Source organism: Mesoplodon mirus (assembly GCF_964341445.2).
Source record: "Mesoplodon mirus genome assembly, chromosome: 6".
In the NCBI taxonomy this organism is placed as follows: Eukaryota; Metazoa; Chordata; class Mammalia; order Artiodactyla; family Ziphiidae; genus Mesoplodon; species Mesoplodon mirus.
In genome coordinates this window covers 9,587,841-9,605,628 of record NC_138982.1, presented here as the reverse complement: position 1 = coordinate 9,605,628, position 17,788 = coordinate 9,587,841, and the positions used below count along the sequence as shown (strand labels likewise).

General features: G+C 40.7%; 1 protein-coding gene across 14 annotated transcripts in view; it reads left to right on the top strand.

Annotated features, from left to right (window-relative positions):
* Positions 1-17,788, top strand: part of SLC9A9 (solute carrier family 9 member A9) — a 685,122-nt gene that overhangs the window by 577,884 nt on the left and 89,450 nt on the right. For 11 of the 14 annotated variants that reach the window (XM_082624526.1, XM_082624525.1, XM_082624524.1 and 8 more), the window contains one exon: positions 10,600-10,679. In XM_082624526.1, coding sequence (XP_082480652.1) covers positions 10,600-10,679 — 80 coding nt within the window. Of the gene's footprint in view, positions 1-10,599; positions 11,020-17,788 lie in introns of those variants that run through there. The other 3 variants (XR_014294342.1, XM_082624521.1, XM_082624519.1) reach the window with 3 other exon arrangements.

Here is a 17,788-nt window from a genome sequence, read left to right as displayed (position 1 = left end):
TATTTTTTTTGTTGTTATTAGAGAAATGAGATAGTACAACCTAGTACAGTGAAAACTACGTGGTATTTGGATCTTGGGCAAGTTTTTTACATCTTCGAATTGCAATTTTCCTAACTGTAAAACGTGAATGATAATAATGTCTACTTCTCCAGGTTGTTAGAATTATATTTATGAAAACTACCTAACTTAATTAATTTCATTAAAACCATCTTATCTCATGAAGGATTTGATGAAGCAGCTTACACCACCACATATGATAAAATAATAGTAAAATATTTTTTAAGAACTTTAAAACTCAGTTAAAAAAATTAATGAAAGCAGGAACAAAACCAGAGGAGTAAAAAGAATCATGAGTAAGCAGATCATAAGGTCCTATGTACTTGCTAAAATTGAACCACAAGTAAGCTTTCTGGCAACCAAAGGGGGGGAAAAAGGAAATGATAACCAGTAATATACTAAATTACTATAATTAGAGGGGAAAATTATACTCTGTCCTCAAGCTGTACAGAGGTTCACAGGCCACAATTTCTCACTTGGGGCTTCCTGTAGAGGACACATAAAGAGTTATCTAACTAACCTTGGTATAATTTACATGGTTCCTACTGATCTTCTGCTGCTATTGTTTTTAAAAAGTGTCCTGGAAGTGTTCTTATTCATGATGGTTGACTACCGAGGTAACTACGTTTCAGAAAAAGGTTTTTTCCACCCTTGGAATAATTCTTATGTTCAATGTCAAGTACAGGAAATGGTGGGCTCAGGCCAGAAGTAACAAACCACAGCGTCCATGCAGCTGCCACTTGACCTGGACAGAGGGGGTTTTTTGGTACTTTCCAAACTATGTGTCAAGAACCTGTCGGCCCTCATTTTGCCTGACAACTCTTCGCTTATTATCACCATCTGTTGCTCTGACTACAGACCAGAAACCTAATTCTTAGGAGGATTGCATTTTTCCACTCAGCTTGCACTTATTAAATTGGTCTTGCATTAACAAATAGGATAATCTTTGCACTGGTCAACTTCTGAAAAAAAGACTTTACTCTTACTTGCCCAAAGCTAAAACTTTCAGATAATTGTGGCAATTACTGATCATATACTCTCAAAATCAATAATAAGCATATATAATATGTACTTTTTTTTTTTTTTTTCTTTTTTGCGGTACGTGGGCCTCTCACTGTTGTGGCCTCTCCCGTTGCGGAGCACAGGCTCCGGACGCGCAGGCTCAGTGGCCATGGCTCACAGGCCCAGCCGCTCCACGGGATCTTCCCGGACCGGGGCACAAACCTGTGTCCCCTGCATCGGCAGGCGGAGTCTCAACCACTGCGCCACCAGGGAAGCCCGACATGTACATATTTTTGAAGGAATTTCCTTTTTCTCTGTTTCTGGAGAATAAAATAACCTTTGGGAAATATGAACTTGTGGCTGTGACTAACCAGCAATGTCACAATTTTCCTTTTTGCCTCGTAATACCTTGAAAGTGTTACACTCTTACTCATACCAGACCCAGAAGCTTTAAAAAGAATGTTCCACAAGCAAGTATTAAACTTTAAATATATAGTCTATGCAAATGTGCCACTTTGAGAAATGGAAAATATCGCAGTTGTGATTTTATGTCTCTTAAATGTAAAAAAAAAACCAAAAAAAACCCTCAGACAAAATTCCACCACCCCACCCTCGCCCTAACAAGAAGTTGTCCTTGTAATTGATTCTGTGTCCTTGGCAGCCCAGCATTACAAAGAAGCTGAGACTTGCTGGAGCACCACGCCCACCTTAATCTTTCAGTAGGAAATTCCCGCTACCCGAGAAGGGCTGCCACGATTGCTTCTCTTTTTCCCTTTTTGCCCTTTTTCATGATCATTCTAATATTTGTGGAGTACTGACTCTTGTTGTTAACACTGTTCTAAGCACTTTATCTGTGTTAACTCATTTATCTTCCAAGATAAACCTATGAGTGGGTACTGTTATTGTGCTTATATTTTAAATAAGGAAACTGTATGCAGAGAAGTTAAATAACGTACCAAAGGACACGTAGTGAAATTCGAACCCAGACAATCTGGTTCTAGAACTTCCACTCTTAATTGGTGTGCGTGCGTCAATTCGTTCATTCATTTATTCATTCATACAACCCACCCATGTCAGACACGAATCTAAGTGTGAGGAGGATGCAGCAGTTACCAATTCAAAGTCTTCACCCTCACAGAGCTTACGCTCTAATGGGGGACACTGGGAACAAAAAGGTAAACAGCTACATACTATATGTTTAGAGAATGGGAACAGCAGAGCAGGTACAAGGATGGAGAACAATGGAGGAGAGGCTATGGCTGGCCAGGGCAGGCCTCTCTGAAGAAGTGGCATTTGATCAGAGTCCTGAACAATGTGCAGAAGTGAGATGTGTATGTGGGCTCTGGGGGGAAACAGTCCAGCCAGAGGGAACTGCAAGGATGAAGGCCCTGGCCTCACAGCGGGTTATGGTGTGCTCCACACACAGCAAGAAGGCCAGTGTGGCTGGAGCCCAGTGAGCAAGGTGGGAGCCAGTGCAGGTGGATTAGGAGAGACCAAGAGGGGCCAGATCACTGGCCACAGTGGTGATTTTGATTTCATTCTATGTGTGATGGCAGCAAAAACTTGCAGGTTTGGAACTTAAAAGTAATGGAATCAACTTTTTAAAAAATTCACTTTGCTTCCAGCTCCGACTCTGCCAACTGTTACAGTGAGGCTGATTTTCATCTTTTCTAACATAATTTTATTTTGAACACTATGCTGGCTTCTCTATGTGCTCTCTTAATGCTAACTTCCACTTTTGTTTTTGCTTCGAGAAGTCCCTTCATTGAATTCTGGTTTTGGTTGTCATTTATGCTTGTGTGTAACCTGGGTGGATAAGTTCTGGTCACCACAGCTCAAGAAAGTCAAAGCAGAGCTGAGAAAGGTCCAGAGAAGGGCAGATTCAATGAGCAGAGGGAGATTAAAAGAATTACGATTTCTCCAGCAGAAAGACTAGCACTAAGAAGGGATACAACAAAGTGTCTGTAAAAATATGGAGGGTATGAGTCAGGTGAACAAAGACTTGTTTGCCAAATCCCAGAAAACCATAACTTAAAACACCCTTAAAACTGAAAGAGCTCATTTGGAGAAGAATAAAAGTATGTGTTCTTCTGCACAATTGATACTTAAATGCTGGAAATATAAGTAGGTTCAAGAGGGAAAGAGATTAGCAGATGGTAGGGTCATCTAGTCATTAAATAAAATTTAATTTTGCCTTGTGAATATTTTCTAGATATTGCTAACAAACCTATAGAAAATGGAATAAAGATTCCCACGTATATGTTCCTCAGATCGAACACTTATCAATATTTTTCCATACTATGTCCCCATGCTGTTGGAGCTGGCCTCACAGAATGTAAATTCCATGCTATACCAACAAATATTTCAGAAATAGAACAGTAAGCTCTAAAATTGACCTGACCCAGATGAAGGGTTTTTTTATGTTATTGTAACTAATAGTACTTTGAGAAAAATAAAATGACCATTTCAGAGCAAGTATCTTGGGTTTTCCCTTGGCCAACACTGAATTTATTTTGGTTTTACTTACGGCTTATACACCCCAAAGTATACACCCTCCCCACTACATTTTTACTGCTTAAGACTATATTCCATATATATATATATATATATATATATATATATATATATATATATATATATATATATGGAATAGAATATAGAATCTATATTTACAGATTCTATAATTACATGCTCTAGAAAACAGAAATAATAATGAGGAAGAGGAAGTGGAGGAAGGTGGTAGCCTCAATTTAGCAATTAGGTGCCATATGTAAAATCACATTTAATCTTTACCTTGACCAATCGAGATACATATTATAAACCCCATTTTATAAATGATGAAATTGAAGTTCAAAGAATAAAAGTAACTTTCCCAAGATGACAACAAAAAAAAAATTCCAGCCGCTTCCATAACACCCAATCTCCAATTTGTAGTTCTTCAACTCAGTGAGACTGTTGCTCTCAGCTTGAATTGTTGTCTGCTTGGACTCTAGCTCCTTGTACTACAGTTGGGAAAGGGCCTCCAGGCAGAAAGAAAAGAGAATATAGGGCTTACCTCATTTGTCCTTCGCTGCCTGTTACCCAATATCTGAATTCTGTCATGTATTTATGATACCAGTTATTCTTATCAGCCATTATGTATTTTGCAAGTAGTTTTGTAGGGGGAAACATTGTTTTGTTTTGTTTTCAGACAAAAATATAATACTGTATACTCAAATCACAAGTCTAAATGTAGAACCCTTATCTTTGCTATGGTGTTTGTGGTTTGGGGCACTGTCCCTGGGGAACAGCATGAACTAGGATCTTCTTGTTCCAAGGTGCATTTTCTACTCCAGTGCCTTTTACATCTAGAACTTATAATTCCAATATGTAATTGTATCAGCCTTCTAATGCTGCTGAACAAATTATCCCAAAATTTAGTGGCTTAAAATAACAAACATTTATTATCTCACAGTTTCTAAGTGTCAGGAATTTGAAAGCAAATTAGCTGAGTGTTTCTGGCTCAGGGTCTCTCATGACGTTGCAGTCAGGATGTCAGCCAGAGCTAGAGTCATCTGAAGGCTTGACTGGGTCTGAAAGGTTCACTTCCATGTTGGCAGGAGGCATCAGTGCCTTGCTGACTATTGGCAGGGGGACTCGGATCCTTACCACATGGATCTCTCAGTAGAGTGGCTTGGGTCCTCACAATATGGTAACTAACTTCCCTCAAGTGATTCAACACAGACAGAAAGGAGGAAACCACAATGTTTTTTTGTGACTAGCCTTGTATATTACCATCCCTTCTGCCCCATTCCATTGATTAAAAATGAGTCATTATGTATCGTCCACACTCAATAGGAAGGGAAATTCGTCTCCATCTTTTAAAGGGACAAGTACCAAAGAATTTGTGAATATACATTTTTAAATCACCAAACTATTATATTTACCTGAACCAAGCAATTTATTTTTCCCTGGATTAACTTGAGTCTCTTGTATGGACAAAGTTGTTTGAAGCAGACCTTTTTTTTTTTTTTTTTTTTTTGGTAGCTAAACCATGAGTTTAGCCTATCTGGTAGTCTTTCTGTGATGTCTATGTTTCCTCTTGGCATTTTTACCCATCCTTATCTAGTTGTTTCCATCATTCTTTCTCCCTAAGCATGTATTTTGTGACTATACCTTCTTGGGGACGTTTATGAATTTATCATAGTGTGAGGAAGGTGAAAATATTTGTATAAAATACTCTCTATGTGGAGGCTAAGAGTTAATTTTACCTTTTAAAACATCAATTTGAAAAAAATGTCCTATTGACTCTCAATTGTATCATGTCCCCCTTCTTCAGAATCCAGAAATCTTTCTCTTTAGGGACAGAGAATCCGGTCTTCTCCTTGGTAATCAGAAAATCAAGGCAATAAACTTGAAATTATTACATGAATACATTCCACACTGGGAGATGGCAGGGCAAAAGTACTGCTGTCAAATCCCATTCACACTGACTAATTGAAAAAGTGCTCTGGAACCCATAAGGAACTCTACAGATTTGTTATGATAATTATCTGTCTTTGTCATCATTCTGTACAACCTCCACTGACATTAATATTGAATATGAAATCTTAGAAATAGAAAGGAAAATCTTCTCTCTCTTAATCCACTGAATCCCCGTGAAGTGAGAAGCAATCCCATATGACTAGCCCAGAGCAGAGTTCCTGCGGTTCGCTTAGCAAAGGCCCCTCCTTTCAATATTGATAGAGGAATGTATTTACATTTGCTTAGTTCTTTTTCATTAAGGTTAATACAGCAAACAATCCCCTCTTGCTTCAGTGTCTGTTTTTTAAAGATTCCTGGCCAGAGCCTTTGTTTTCTCTCTGGGATCCAAATAAGCATAAAACAAAGAGTACCTTCCTAATTTTCCTGTTGCTCCCTCTCTAGGGTGGTGCTAGAGGGGTCACTTAAAAGACAACTACTGGGCTTCCCTGGTGGTGCAGTGATTGAGCGTCCGCCTGCCAATGCAGGGGACACGGGTTCGTGCCCTGGTCCGGGAAGATCCCACATGCCACGGAGCGGCTGGGCCCGTGAGCCATGGACAACTACTCAGTCCTTATTATGCTCAGCCACTTCCCAACCTCTGATCTATTCCCTTGTTTAAGGAGAAAAAGGAAAGATATCAAATGCCCCAGTCATTTTTACATTTTCCCAGAAATGGAGGATAATAAAGGAAACAAATTACACATATATCAAACACTCTGCTTCTTAGAAGTAGCAAGGGCAAATAAAAGCTAACATTCAATGCCCTTGGATCTCCAGTTCCCATTTACAGCTGTGAAACATGAGGCTCAGATCTGGAAAGTGTATCATTATTATTAAATGGTAGACAGTAGAGAGTCGGAACTCAAATCTTGGTCTTCAGTTTCTGGATCCTCTGCTTGTTCCAACATGGATGCCACTGCCCCTCTGGCATCAAAGAACTCAAAAAAGAAGACATATTGCTAGCAATAAAGAGACTATCACCAAGTTCCAGATTCTTCTTCTGATGACTGCTTATATCCATTGTCCTTGGGTGTGATCTGATCTCTGATTCAGAATAATCCAGGTGAATTGATGCTACCTGCTGTCCTCTGCCCATCTGGGCCCTCCCAGAGGCTTGCCCTCTGCGCTACCTCATTGGATACCTTCCCTGTTCCAGGGTGACTGCAAAGGCTGGCCTTCCCTTGGCACATTTATCTTCAGCCCCCAGTGAACAAGCAGAGCACACAGTGGACTAACTCATTTATTTCTACTCATTTATTGATGGCCTTTCATAACCGAGTTATTAAGTCATCAATAACTTCAGAGAAATAAATGAATGGATCCAGAACTGGGCCAACAGATATTTAAGACATACACTGAACATTTTATCTCAAATCAGCAGAAAAGTCAATGCTGGGTCATCCATGGTATTTCCCTTACCTGGAAAAACATTTTTTTTTTTTGCGGTACACGGGCCTCTCACTGCTGTGGCCTCTCCCATTGCAGAGCACAGGCTCCAGACGCGCAGGCTCAGCGGCCATGGCTGACGGGCCCAGCCACTCCGCGGCATGTGGGATCTTCCCGGACTGGGGCACGAACCCGCGTCCCCTGCATCGTCAGGCGGACTCTTAACCACTGCGCCACCAGGGAAGCCCTATGTTTCATTCAATTTGGAACCCAGTTTATTTCTCTACAAAGCAGTAAAATGAATAACATCTCCAGTATCCCAAGTAAATTAAAGTTTGAAAAATAGATTACAAGTGTTAACATTTTTTCCAAAATGCTATGTAGTATGTGTTGCTCTCATCAGCTGGCAAAAAATAACCTTGGAAGATTTCCCAGAAATAGAGTATAAGCTCTTTCAGGAGTGCCTGTAAGTTCTGATATATTCCCATCAGGAAATAAAATAAAAAGGAGAGGAAAAAGGGAGTGAAAGGCAGGGAGGTTTTCCAAGACCTTGAGAAATCCCTGAAACCAGTATTTAGGAGTCTAGAGAAATTTCTAACACTGAAGTTGTTTCTACAGGGACACTTTCCAACATATCAGCGTCCACCCAGCTGAGGGGAGCCATGCATTTTCGTTAGGTTTGGGGGGATATATAGCTGCTGCATCTCAACCTTCAGTATCCTGACCTCATCTCCTCTTCAGATACCCATTTGCCCTAGTTTTCTCTTCACTTACACCCACCTAGATGACAAGAATCATGGCTGCTGCTGAGAGGCCACAAGTGTGCTTGGAAACCTCTCTGTGCGCCAGTTGCCTCAGTTTCCTCATCTGTAAAATAGGAATAATAATATATGAAAAGCACTTAGAACAGTGTCTGGCACATGGCATTTATTCAAGACGTGCCAGCTGTTATTGTTGTCATTAATGAAAAAACAGTATTTTCCATATGATTAGGACCTCAGAGACCAGCCAATCCAATTTCCTCAATTCATTTTACAGATGAGGAAACTGCAGCCCAAATAGCCTATCATACAGTGTGTGTGCTTTCCAAAGTTCAAAGGCTGAGTGAGATACCAGCAGAAAGAACATCATCTTTGGAGTCCTTTAGTCCTACGTTCAAATTCCAGCTCTATAGCTTGCTAGCTATGTGACTTTGGACTCATCTCTTCCCTTCTCTGGGCCTCTCTAGGTCCTCACCTGTAAAATAGGTATAATGCAACCTACCTTGAGGGTTTGTTGTGAAAATTGAAAAACAATGACTGAAAAAGTTAGTGACTGGATAATGTGACCAGCACATTGCCTGAGAATGAATGAGCATTCCATAGCTGGAGAATATTATTACAAATGTCATTCAGCTGGGCTGCTGTGGAGTGGGTGCTAGAATCCTGGGCCCCTGACTGCCAGCCAAGCTCAACACTACATAGGCCACCTTAACTTAGAAACAAATAACCAAACCAAAAAACAGGAATTTGCTTACCCTCCTTTCTATCAATTTTCTTCAATGACTATCTTGTCATCAATAGATATTGTCAGCTATCAAAATTACCTGTGCCTCTGGATGGATAAAATTTGTAACTCCTCATTGTTCTTAAGGAAAGAAAAAAGAAAAGAAGAGAAAAGAAAAGAGAGAGAGAACTCCCCAGGGCTAGCCCAGAGCTTTACTACCTAATTTAGTTTAGGGATAACAGTTTTACTCTGCCAGCTGAGCCCCAACGTGCTGACCTGTTTGAGAGACAGTGACTCAGAAACAACTTGCAAATGTTGCAAGATGATGAAGAAAACACTAAGTATAGCAGTGACTTTGCAAATCTGACACCTTTCTTGGGGTAGAAATAGCTAGGGAAAGGTTCAGGGAAGGATGGAAATTGAACTGGACACCTTGGTTTCCCTTTTGTGGAAATGCGATGGGTACATTCTAGCTCTAGATAACAGGGCATGGCACTCTGGGTCTATCAAAAAACAGATCTATGAAACTCTGACATCCATGAAAAGATCATAGATGTCCCACTGTGGGACTTGGGAATGGGGCATGACCAGGTAAGTTGGAGAAAGGCTTCCCTCTCAAAGATTTACAATGCTTATTTACAAATGAAAGATTCCAAAAATGTCTGAATATAACAAACCTGGTTAACACTCTCTAACCCATCCTTTCCTGAACGATCGGCACAGAATTTCCATCAACATCACATAGAATAGTGGCGTACTAAGGAACGCCTTTCAGGAAACTGTTCAGGGTTGGAAATCAGAGATCTTAAAACAACCAATGGGAAAGGCTGCCAGTTTGGGTTTTCATTTTACTGTTGAGTGTCTGCTTCAACCATTTTCGACAAAGGATAAATGGCTGCCTAGAAAGGGAGGGACCACACTTAGCATTCTTGTATTCCCCTTTTGTTTGTGAGGCATGGAACTGCAGCATCTGCTTTTACATGTGTTTCAGAGAGCAGAATACAGCCTTTTGTGTTCCGTTATTTATCATTACCCATCAGTGGAACTGTCTGGAAAGGGGCAAAAAAGTAAATAAACAAAATAAAGTAAATCACCTTGAGTTCAACTAAGGGCTAGCTTTGGAGCAGCCAGTGGTTTCTCACTGTCTTCCATGCCTCATGATTTCTTGAGAATGTTCGCATTATTACTGGACTGTGAACTCCTGATACCATTTGGGCATGGAAACCGAGGGCCCAAACAAAGCAATGAAGTCCATGCTACGATATAAATGCTTTTAATGATGAAGATAATTACAACTGATTGAAGTCTGGGATTCTCTTAATATGCAAAATGAGATACACAGAAGAGGTAAAAATGTCACTGAATCTCCTTCATACCACATTGCAATGTCCATTATCATCTCTCTAAAGTCCACAAAAATTTTCCACCTTTTTCTCACATTTTCATCCTCTACTGTTACATAAACACCTATCAGATGCTTCTCTTTTGTCCTTTTCTTCCTCCCTCCCACTGTGGTCCTTTGAGGACAAAAAAAAAACAGAGAGTGAGCATGGGGTCGGGGGAGACAAACACATTCACTCAGTTATTAAATTATTACAGGGTTCTTAACCGGAATATCTATTTCAAAACTTAAGAATCAAAGGGGGAAGATATCAAAAATTAACCATAGGCTTTGGTTGTATCCACCAAAAATAAAATGAATGAAAACTAGTTTAACAATTATTAGACTGTTATCCCTTTAGTCTTGACTTTTTGGTAAATCGTAAATAAATACCATCCAAATCTGACAGAAGTAACTGCAAAATTCCCACAACAGCAATCTGACAGAAATCTCATGTTCACTGGTGTCAACAAAGTGGCATTTCTTAGCTGTTTAATAAAATAGGAATTATGAAAAAAAGTAAACATTGAATTATACCACAAGAACCTCACCCATATGGCAAGATCCATGAGCTAATCTGCTTGGCAGCAGGTTCAGCATTTAGATGAAAATACCTGTATCTGAAAAGATTTTTTTTAAGTGGTTAAGTTTAATTTGGCTTGACACATATTTTTATAGTTAAAATATATTAATATTATATACATACTATATATTAATGTTGATATTATATATCAATATTTATAGTGATCATTTATCCAATGCCTTTTTCTGTTGTCTCTCGCTAGGAAGCAAACAACGCTGGCAAAAGCACGACAAAAACAGAGACTGCCTGGCTCTTCAGAATGTGGTACAGCTTTGACCACAAGTATCCTTTGATAATGATAATCTCCCAGGTCCTGCTACATGACAGACACTGACTTCGAGCACTTAATCATTGAGGTATGTGCTCCTGCTCTTCAAGAAACACAGAAAGGTAAAGCGAATTCACGAGCAAATGTAGCCAAAAGAATGATTTCAAAACATAAAAAGCTGTGTAGTCCATACTTAAGTGTTACAAAGAGCTAAAGTGAAATCTCTCAGAGGCAAATGAATTTGGTGTGTTCGTGGCAATCTACTATTTCCTAATGCCCTATGATAAAATCAGAGTCCTGAAAAATTTATCTATTTTACTAATTTTACTGTTCGTCCCTTTGTAAAAATCTTGTTTCTGGTGGAGTCGGCCAGGGTGACAAAGCTCCTTCACCCTTCTGCCAGGAACACATTTGTCTGTTTTTGATTCATGCTGTAAAAAATGAAGGGGGAGGGGGTAGAGAGGACGAACGGTCCAAGGAGAAGAATAAGTCCGGTCATCACATTGTGAAATAATACTACTTTGTTTTCCAGGAAACACTTGAGTAAGCTTTTTCTAGTGACGGGCAAAGTCAAAATTCTAGCAATCAGTGTAAACATAGTGGCTCAGATACACCTTGCCATGCGACTCACAGAGCTGAGAAGTCAGGCCTGAAGGGCTTTGCCATTGTGAGTTGCAGTAAGCGGTCCACCTCTTATCCCAGGCAAAAGCGCCACAGAAGAAAGGAAAGAACTGTGCTGAAAATTGAATGTGTTGGGTCTTTGTAGTTAGTTTTCCACAGTCACAAATCCCTCTCCTTTCAGGGAGAAAATGTCAGTCACTGGGTGATTTTAAAGCAGCTCAGCAATGATTAAAGCCACAACAGATCAGAGGGAAAGGAAGAAGAATTAAGAACAGGGGAACGAAATTCAAAGAATAAGATGAAGAAGAGGTAAAAATGGAAAGGGGAGAAGAAGCAAGAGAAATACAGGAAATTCACAGCAGGAAGGAAAGGAAAGCAAACTCGAGGAATGACTGTAGAAAAAAAAATAAGTAAGAGTGAAGGGAAGAGAAGCCAATTGAACATTGCAGACATAAGCAAAAGTAAAACAAGGTTAAAATTAGAAAGCAATTCTGAAATAGTAGAACATTCCAAGAATTATGAAATGAGATGTGGAAGGTAGAGGCTTTTTGAGGCTACAGTTTTGCTTTTCCATACTTCTGTTATCTATGGGCAAATACCTTGCCTCACTCAATCTTGAGCTTTCATGGACAGTGTAGGTTGCCACCACCCTAAAAGTGGTCCATCTTGGCCACTAACCTCTTGGAGGTTCTGGTACCTCATTAACCAGTCACTGGTCTCTCTGAGGGAAGCCAGTTCTTAGCAGGTTATGCTGGTTTGTGTTCCAGTTTGTTTCTCTTCTGGAAACACAATTTTCTCCTGCCATTGCTTAAAGTATCTGATAACCAAATTTGTAGGAAGTTATAAAAATGTGGCTAACGAGTACATATAAAGGCTGCTTGGTTATGACAAGATGTACAGTAAGAAAGTGTCTTTTGAGGTTCCAGGACCCGATTTCCAACTTGTGGAAGGGGGGCTTCCCCACCCATCCAAGCAATGCGCCAGGTCAGTGTCCTACAACTCAACTCAATTCTGACACTGTGTCCCTGGAGACAGTGTCAGATCTCACAGGTAAGGGCTCGGTCCCACAAGACTGCCCCTACCACCACCACTTCAGAAGCCAGTCACAAGCCCAGGTTGTTAACCTATGCTTCTGATCTATTGGCTACATGTTGGAGGTTCCTGTGACCTTCTCCTTGGGTTTGATTAATTTGCTAGAAGACCTCATTACTTACTAGATCATTGGTTTATTATAAAAGGATATAACTCAGGACCAGCCAGATGGACAAGGTGCACAGGGCAAGGTATGGGGAAAGGACATGGAGCTTCCATGCCCTGTCTAAGTGCACCACTCTCCCCGAATCTCCACCTGTTCACCAACCTGGAAATTCTCCTAAACTCCATCCTTTTGGGGTTTTATGGAGGCTTCATTGCATAGGCACAACTGATGAATTATTAACCATTGGTGATTGAACTCCATCTCCAGCCTCTCTCCTCTTCCCCAGAGGTGGTGAGGGTGAGAACTGAAAGTTCCAACCCTCTAATCACTCTCCTGGCATCCAGCACCCAACCTTAGCTGGCGTCCAAATGTCATCCATTAAGATAACAGAAAGATGCCTTTTTGCTTTCATCACTTAGGAAATTCAAGGGTTTTAGGAGCTCTCTGCCAAAACTGGGGATGAAGACCAAATTTCTATTTCTTATTATAAATCACAATATCACAAAATGGCAAATCAGAAATTAGATAAAAGATGTTTTTGTTCAAATTCTGACAGTGTTGTTAGGAATGCTTTGTAATGAAGAAAAGGAGCAAAATGGAAAAGATAACTTAGAGACAAGAAAATGTAAGTAGGAACCCACCCAAATTTTTAGCTTAGAGCAGTGACACTAAATTCAGATGATGTCATAGTTTTTGTCTCACATTTCACCGGGGGGTTATTTCCATATGATTATGGACAAACTAGCAAAAAATGAAAGCAGACTTACACTCTCAGTAATATCTCTTCTCATGGTAATTTGTCCTCCTGTGCTTTCATCCTAGAAATTGCGGGGCTACCATCACTGCATAAATATATTTTCACTTAGACAACAGAGTTTTTATATCCTAGTTATGCTCTGAATTCATACACAGAGTGTAGCAAACTAACCAGTTTCCACTCTGTAAACTCTTGATTTATCCATATTTTTAGAGACAAATTATCCCCTTGGCACTTATCGTCATCCTGTTGGCCACCTAGAACCCAGGCAATGTGCCCCATGGACCTCATGGGTAGACTATGCCAGCTGCTGTCAATGTAGGGATGATCCCCCCAACTCCGGGGTCAGATTGCCTGGCTGAGGCCAAAAAGAAATTGTGAGGCTGAAAGAAATGGATTATGCAGTTTGGAGCTGTTCAGGTTTCATTTTAGTAAAATTGCATCATGCAAATGAGACATCATAAAGAATTACCGACAAAAGAAAAGGAAGAATAAATGAGCCTTCATATGCACCTTTGTAAGTCAGGATTCTCCAGAGAAACAGACACAGAACCAGTCAGGAGTACACACACACACACACACACACACACACACACATGCATACATACATATACATATAATACACATACACATAGGTTTACTTCAAGGGATTGGCTTATATGTTTGTGAAGGTGGCAAGTTCAGAATGTGTAGGGCAGGTTCTCAGTCTAGAAACTCTCCAGTAGGAGCTGAGCTGCTGCAATCTTAAGACAAAATGTCTTCTTCCTCAGGGAAGCCTCAGTTTTGCTCTTAAGTCCACTCAACTGATCAGATGAGGCCCACCCACCTTATCGAGGATCATCTCCTTAAAGTCAACTGACTGTAGATGCTAACTACACCTAGAAAATACCTTCACAGGAGCACCTAGATTAGGGTCTGATTGAATAAAGAGGTAGCCTAGCCAAGTAAACATGTAAAACTAAGTGTCACAGTACTCAATTCACATTGAACTTATGCCCAATATTCAGACCCAAGGATACAAAGATGCTCTTAACTCACCATCAGTATCAATAAAACAAGTCACTATTGCTCATATAGTTTTTTTTCTTTTTTTCATAGCATAATTAATACATATGCATTCCCATAAAAATTTTCCAAAAGCTACAGAAAAATAAAAATAATAAAAATTAACATTCCATAAGGATGAACCATGGCCAAGTACCGTGTTGAGTGCTTTACCTTATAATTTCATGTCACCTCCACAGCTCTGTAAGAGGGTGGCTCCAAGGGTAGAGTACCACACAAATGGATTGCTGATTGTCTTGGCCTCTGACAAAACAGCCTGTGTGGGCTTCCCTGATGGCACAGTGGTTAAGAATCCGCCTGCCAATGCAGGGGACACGGGTTCAAGCCCTGGTCTGGGAAGATCCCACATGCTGCAGAGCAACTAAGCCCGTAGGCCACAACTACTGAGCCTGCACTCTAGAGCCCGCGCTCAGCAACAAGAGAAGCCACTGCAATGAGAAGCCCATGCACCGCAAGAAATAAAAATAAATAAGCCGGAAGCCTATGGTGCCAAAATTGACAATTAGTTAAGATTTCATTATGATTCCCTGTGGGCAGCAATTCTGAGTCTTGCAGTGCAAAGCAGAAATTGAGAAGGGGGCAATGAGAAAGGGAACCATGTTACTGAGCACCAGCGCTTTGCCATCGAGAACATTCTTTCGTTTAATCCTAATAACCACCCTTTCGGTTTCATTCTCACAAAGACTCTTTTTGAGATGGAAGAAACAAAGTCTCCAAGAACTTAAATAACTTTCTTAAGTTTCCATAGCTAGTGTCAATTCCATGATCCAAGCCCGGATCTGTCAAAATCTAAATTAGGGACTTACCCGGGGGTTAGGACCCTGGTTAGCGGTTAGCGGTTAGGAGCCTGTGCTCTCACTGCAGGGGGCTTGGATTCGATCCCTGGTCAGGGAACTAAGATCCCACATGCTGCACGATGCGGCCAAAAAAAAAAAAAAAAAAATAGACTTCGAAACACTTCAAAACAAAGACTGTAATGACAAAGAAAGGCATTACATAACGATAAAATCCATAAATATACTTAAATGAACTCTCTCACTGACAACTCTATGTCCATGATAGCTCTTATCTACACATATACCCCATTTCCGTACGTCCAGAATGTCACTATTAAAGCAATGACTGTTATGACTGCTTACATTACATCATACAGAGTTCACATCCCAAGCATCTGTTGAAGATATAGGAGGTGACAAGTTTAGGGGTCCTGGTCGGTCACCCTAAGAACACCACCATAAAGGAGTCTCCAAGTTTCTGAATCATGTTGTCAACTTTTCAAAGGCAGAAAGTTCAATATGCCAAAGACTCTGAGAATGGTTTAGTTTCATAGAAACGGGTGCACTCTAACCAAGCTCAAGGAGGCACGAGTAGAAACCAGACATCAAATTCCTAAATCATCATATGTATCCTCATGGGGAGGGATATTCTTTCCCAGCCCTTAGAAGGGTCAAGTCGCAATCTGGTCCCCAGTGTCCCTCCGGCGCCTTCTCTTCCTGTTGCTTGCTGGCTCACCCTGCTTCAGCGCCCCGGCCTTCCTGAGATACACCAAGCACATTCCTGCTTCAGGGCCTTCGCACTGTTTCCTCTTCCCCCTGCTTGGGGTGCTCTTTTCTCAGACATTCGCAGGCCTCCCTCCTTCACCTCTTTCATCCAACTTGGCAGTGAGACTTTCCCGGCTCCATATTTAAATTAGCCATCCCAACAGGAGCACTCCCTCTCCCTTTCCCCGCTTCGTTTGTCACCATTATGCTCATCACCATCTGACACTGTATGTACTTTATGCATTTGTTATAATATTCTCCCCCAACCAGGATATATGCTTCCTGCGGACAGGGATTTGGGTCTGTAATCAAAGCATAGAACAGAGTTTGGCATAGAGTGGACACTCAATAAATATTCACTGAATGAATGAATCAAGCAAGAAAGCAATATTTCCTATCCAGGGCACATTTACTCTAAAACGTTGATGTAGCAGAAAAATCCAATTAATTATCTGAGGGTTGCTAAGTGAGTCTGAAAGCAGAGCAAGGCAGAGGGGATAATCTTAGTGTTTTTCATCCAGGCTGCCCTTTGGCACCAAAAGGCACACCCCGGGTGGACACCCACCCCTCCCCCAGCTGCAGGGTCCCTCTCCCTGGGCAGGGACAGCCACCATGGCAGAGTTGGATCCCTGTTGCCTCACTGACCTCCTTCCTATGGTTGGTTCATCCTTCCTTAGGTTTAATTCGTACACCTGATCTCATATATTCAAGCCTGGCTCTGGCTTAGAAGCCATTCTCTGTCTGGGTGACTGTATCCTATCTCACCGATTGTGTGTTGATTTTATTTGTATACAGAAATCAGAATTTAGAGCCACCTATCATCCTCACTAACAATCTCTTATAATGAGAAGATTAGAAGCAGAAACTGACGCCCCCTTATTCAGATTTTAAGACATCAGATAAAACGGTTTGCTTGGATTCACAGTGTTGCAGCTGGTATAGGAATCGTAGGTTGCCTTATTCGTACGTGACTCATGATGCTGCTGGACTGTCTACTTTCTACAGTCTCTATCCATGCTATCATTTATCATCTCTCCCCTTAAGCATGTGTATATATTAGTTCTACAAATGTGAATGACAGAGGATTAGAATGACTTCTTCCAAAATAAAAAGGGCAGCCTAAAATCATTTTTAGCGCTTCCTGTACGCCAACATCAACTGAAAATAAGGAGTTATCCTGTGGTTGCCAACATTTTACATAAGTGTAAAGATAGCACAAAGATAACAATGGGTTGGCAAGTTGACACAGTAAGAGAATTACAAGGTCACATGGATGGAGACTTCCTTCCCATCACTGGCTTGAAATGAATTGTGCACTGAGATGTTACCAAGAAAATGAAAGGCCCATGGCAGATGTGTAGCTGTTGCAGCTCTTGAGTTTTCCATTAAAAAGTCTGGCAAGGAAAGTGGCAGATGTCAGACCCCTTCCTGTACCAAAGTGTGACAGACTGCATTCCAGGAAAAATAAACGTGAACATCAGGATCATTCAAAATGATCCTTGGAAACAAGTATTTAATGGATTTAAATGTAACGGCATTGTAGTCTTTAAACAACAACAACAAAAAAAAACAAAACAAAGGAAAAGAACCCTTTTCCTCCTAAAACTTGACAGAATTCATTATATCCCACACAGTCATGCTTATTTTAAACCATAGGTATGAATATTGTGAGCAGCAATTTCCATTTTAAATGATGATCACTGCATTGCAGTTTTTTCTTATTCTGACTAGCTGAAGCATCTATGAATTATTTATTGGGTTGGTACTGTGGCCTTGTGAATGACTTGAGTTCACTTAGCAAAAAACTCTCAGAGGAACAAGGAATGTTAGCTCTGTGATTCCTGTTTTAGCGATGAGGCAACTGAGCCCAAAGGAGGGAGGAGACACACCCAAGGTCAGTGATGGACTTGGAGGCAGCATTCATAATCAACCAAGAGTGGG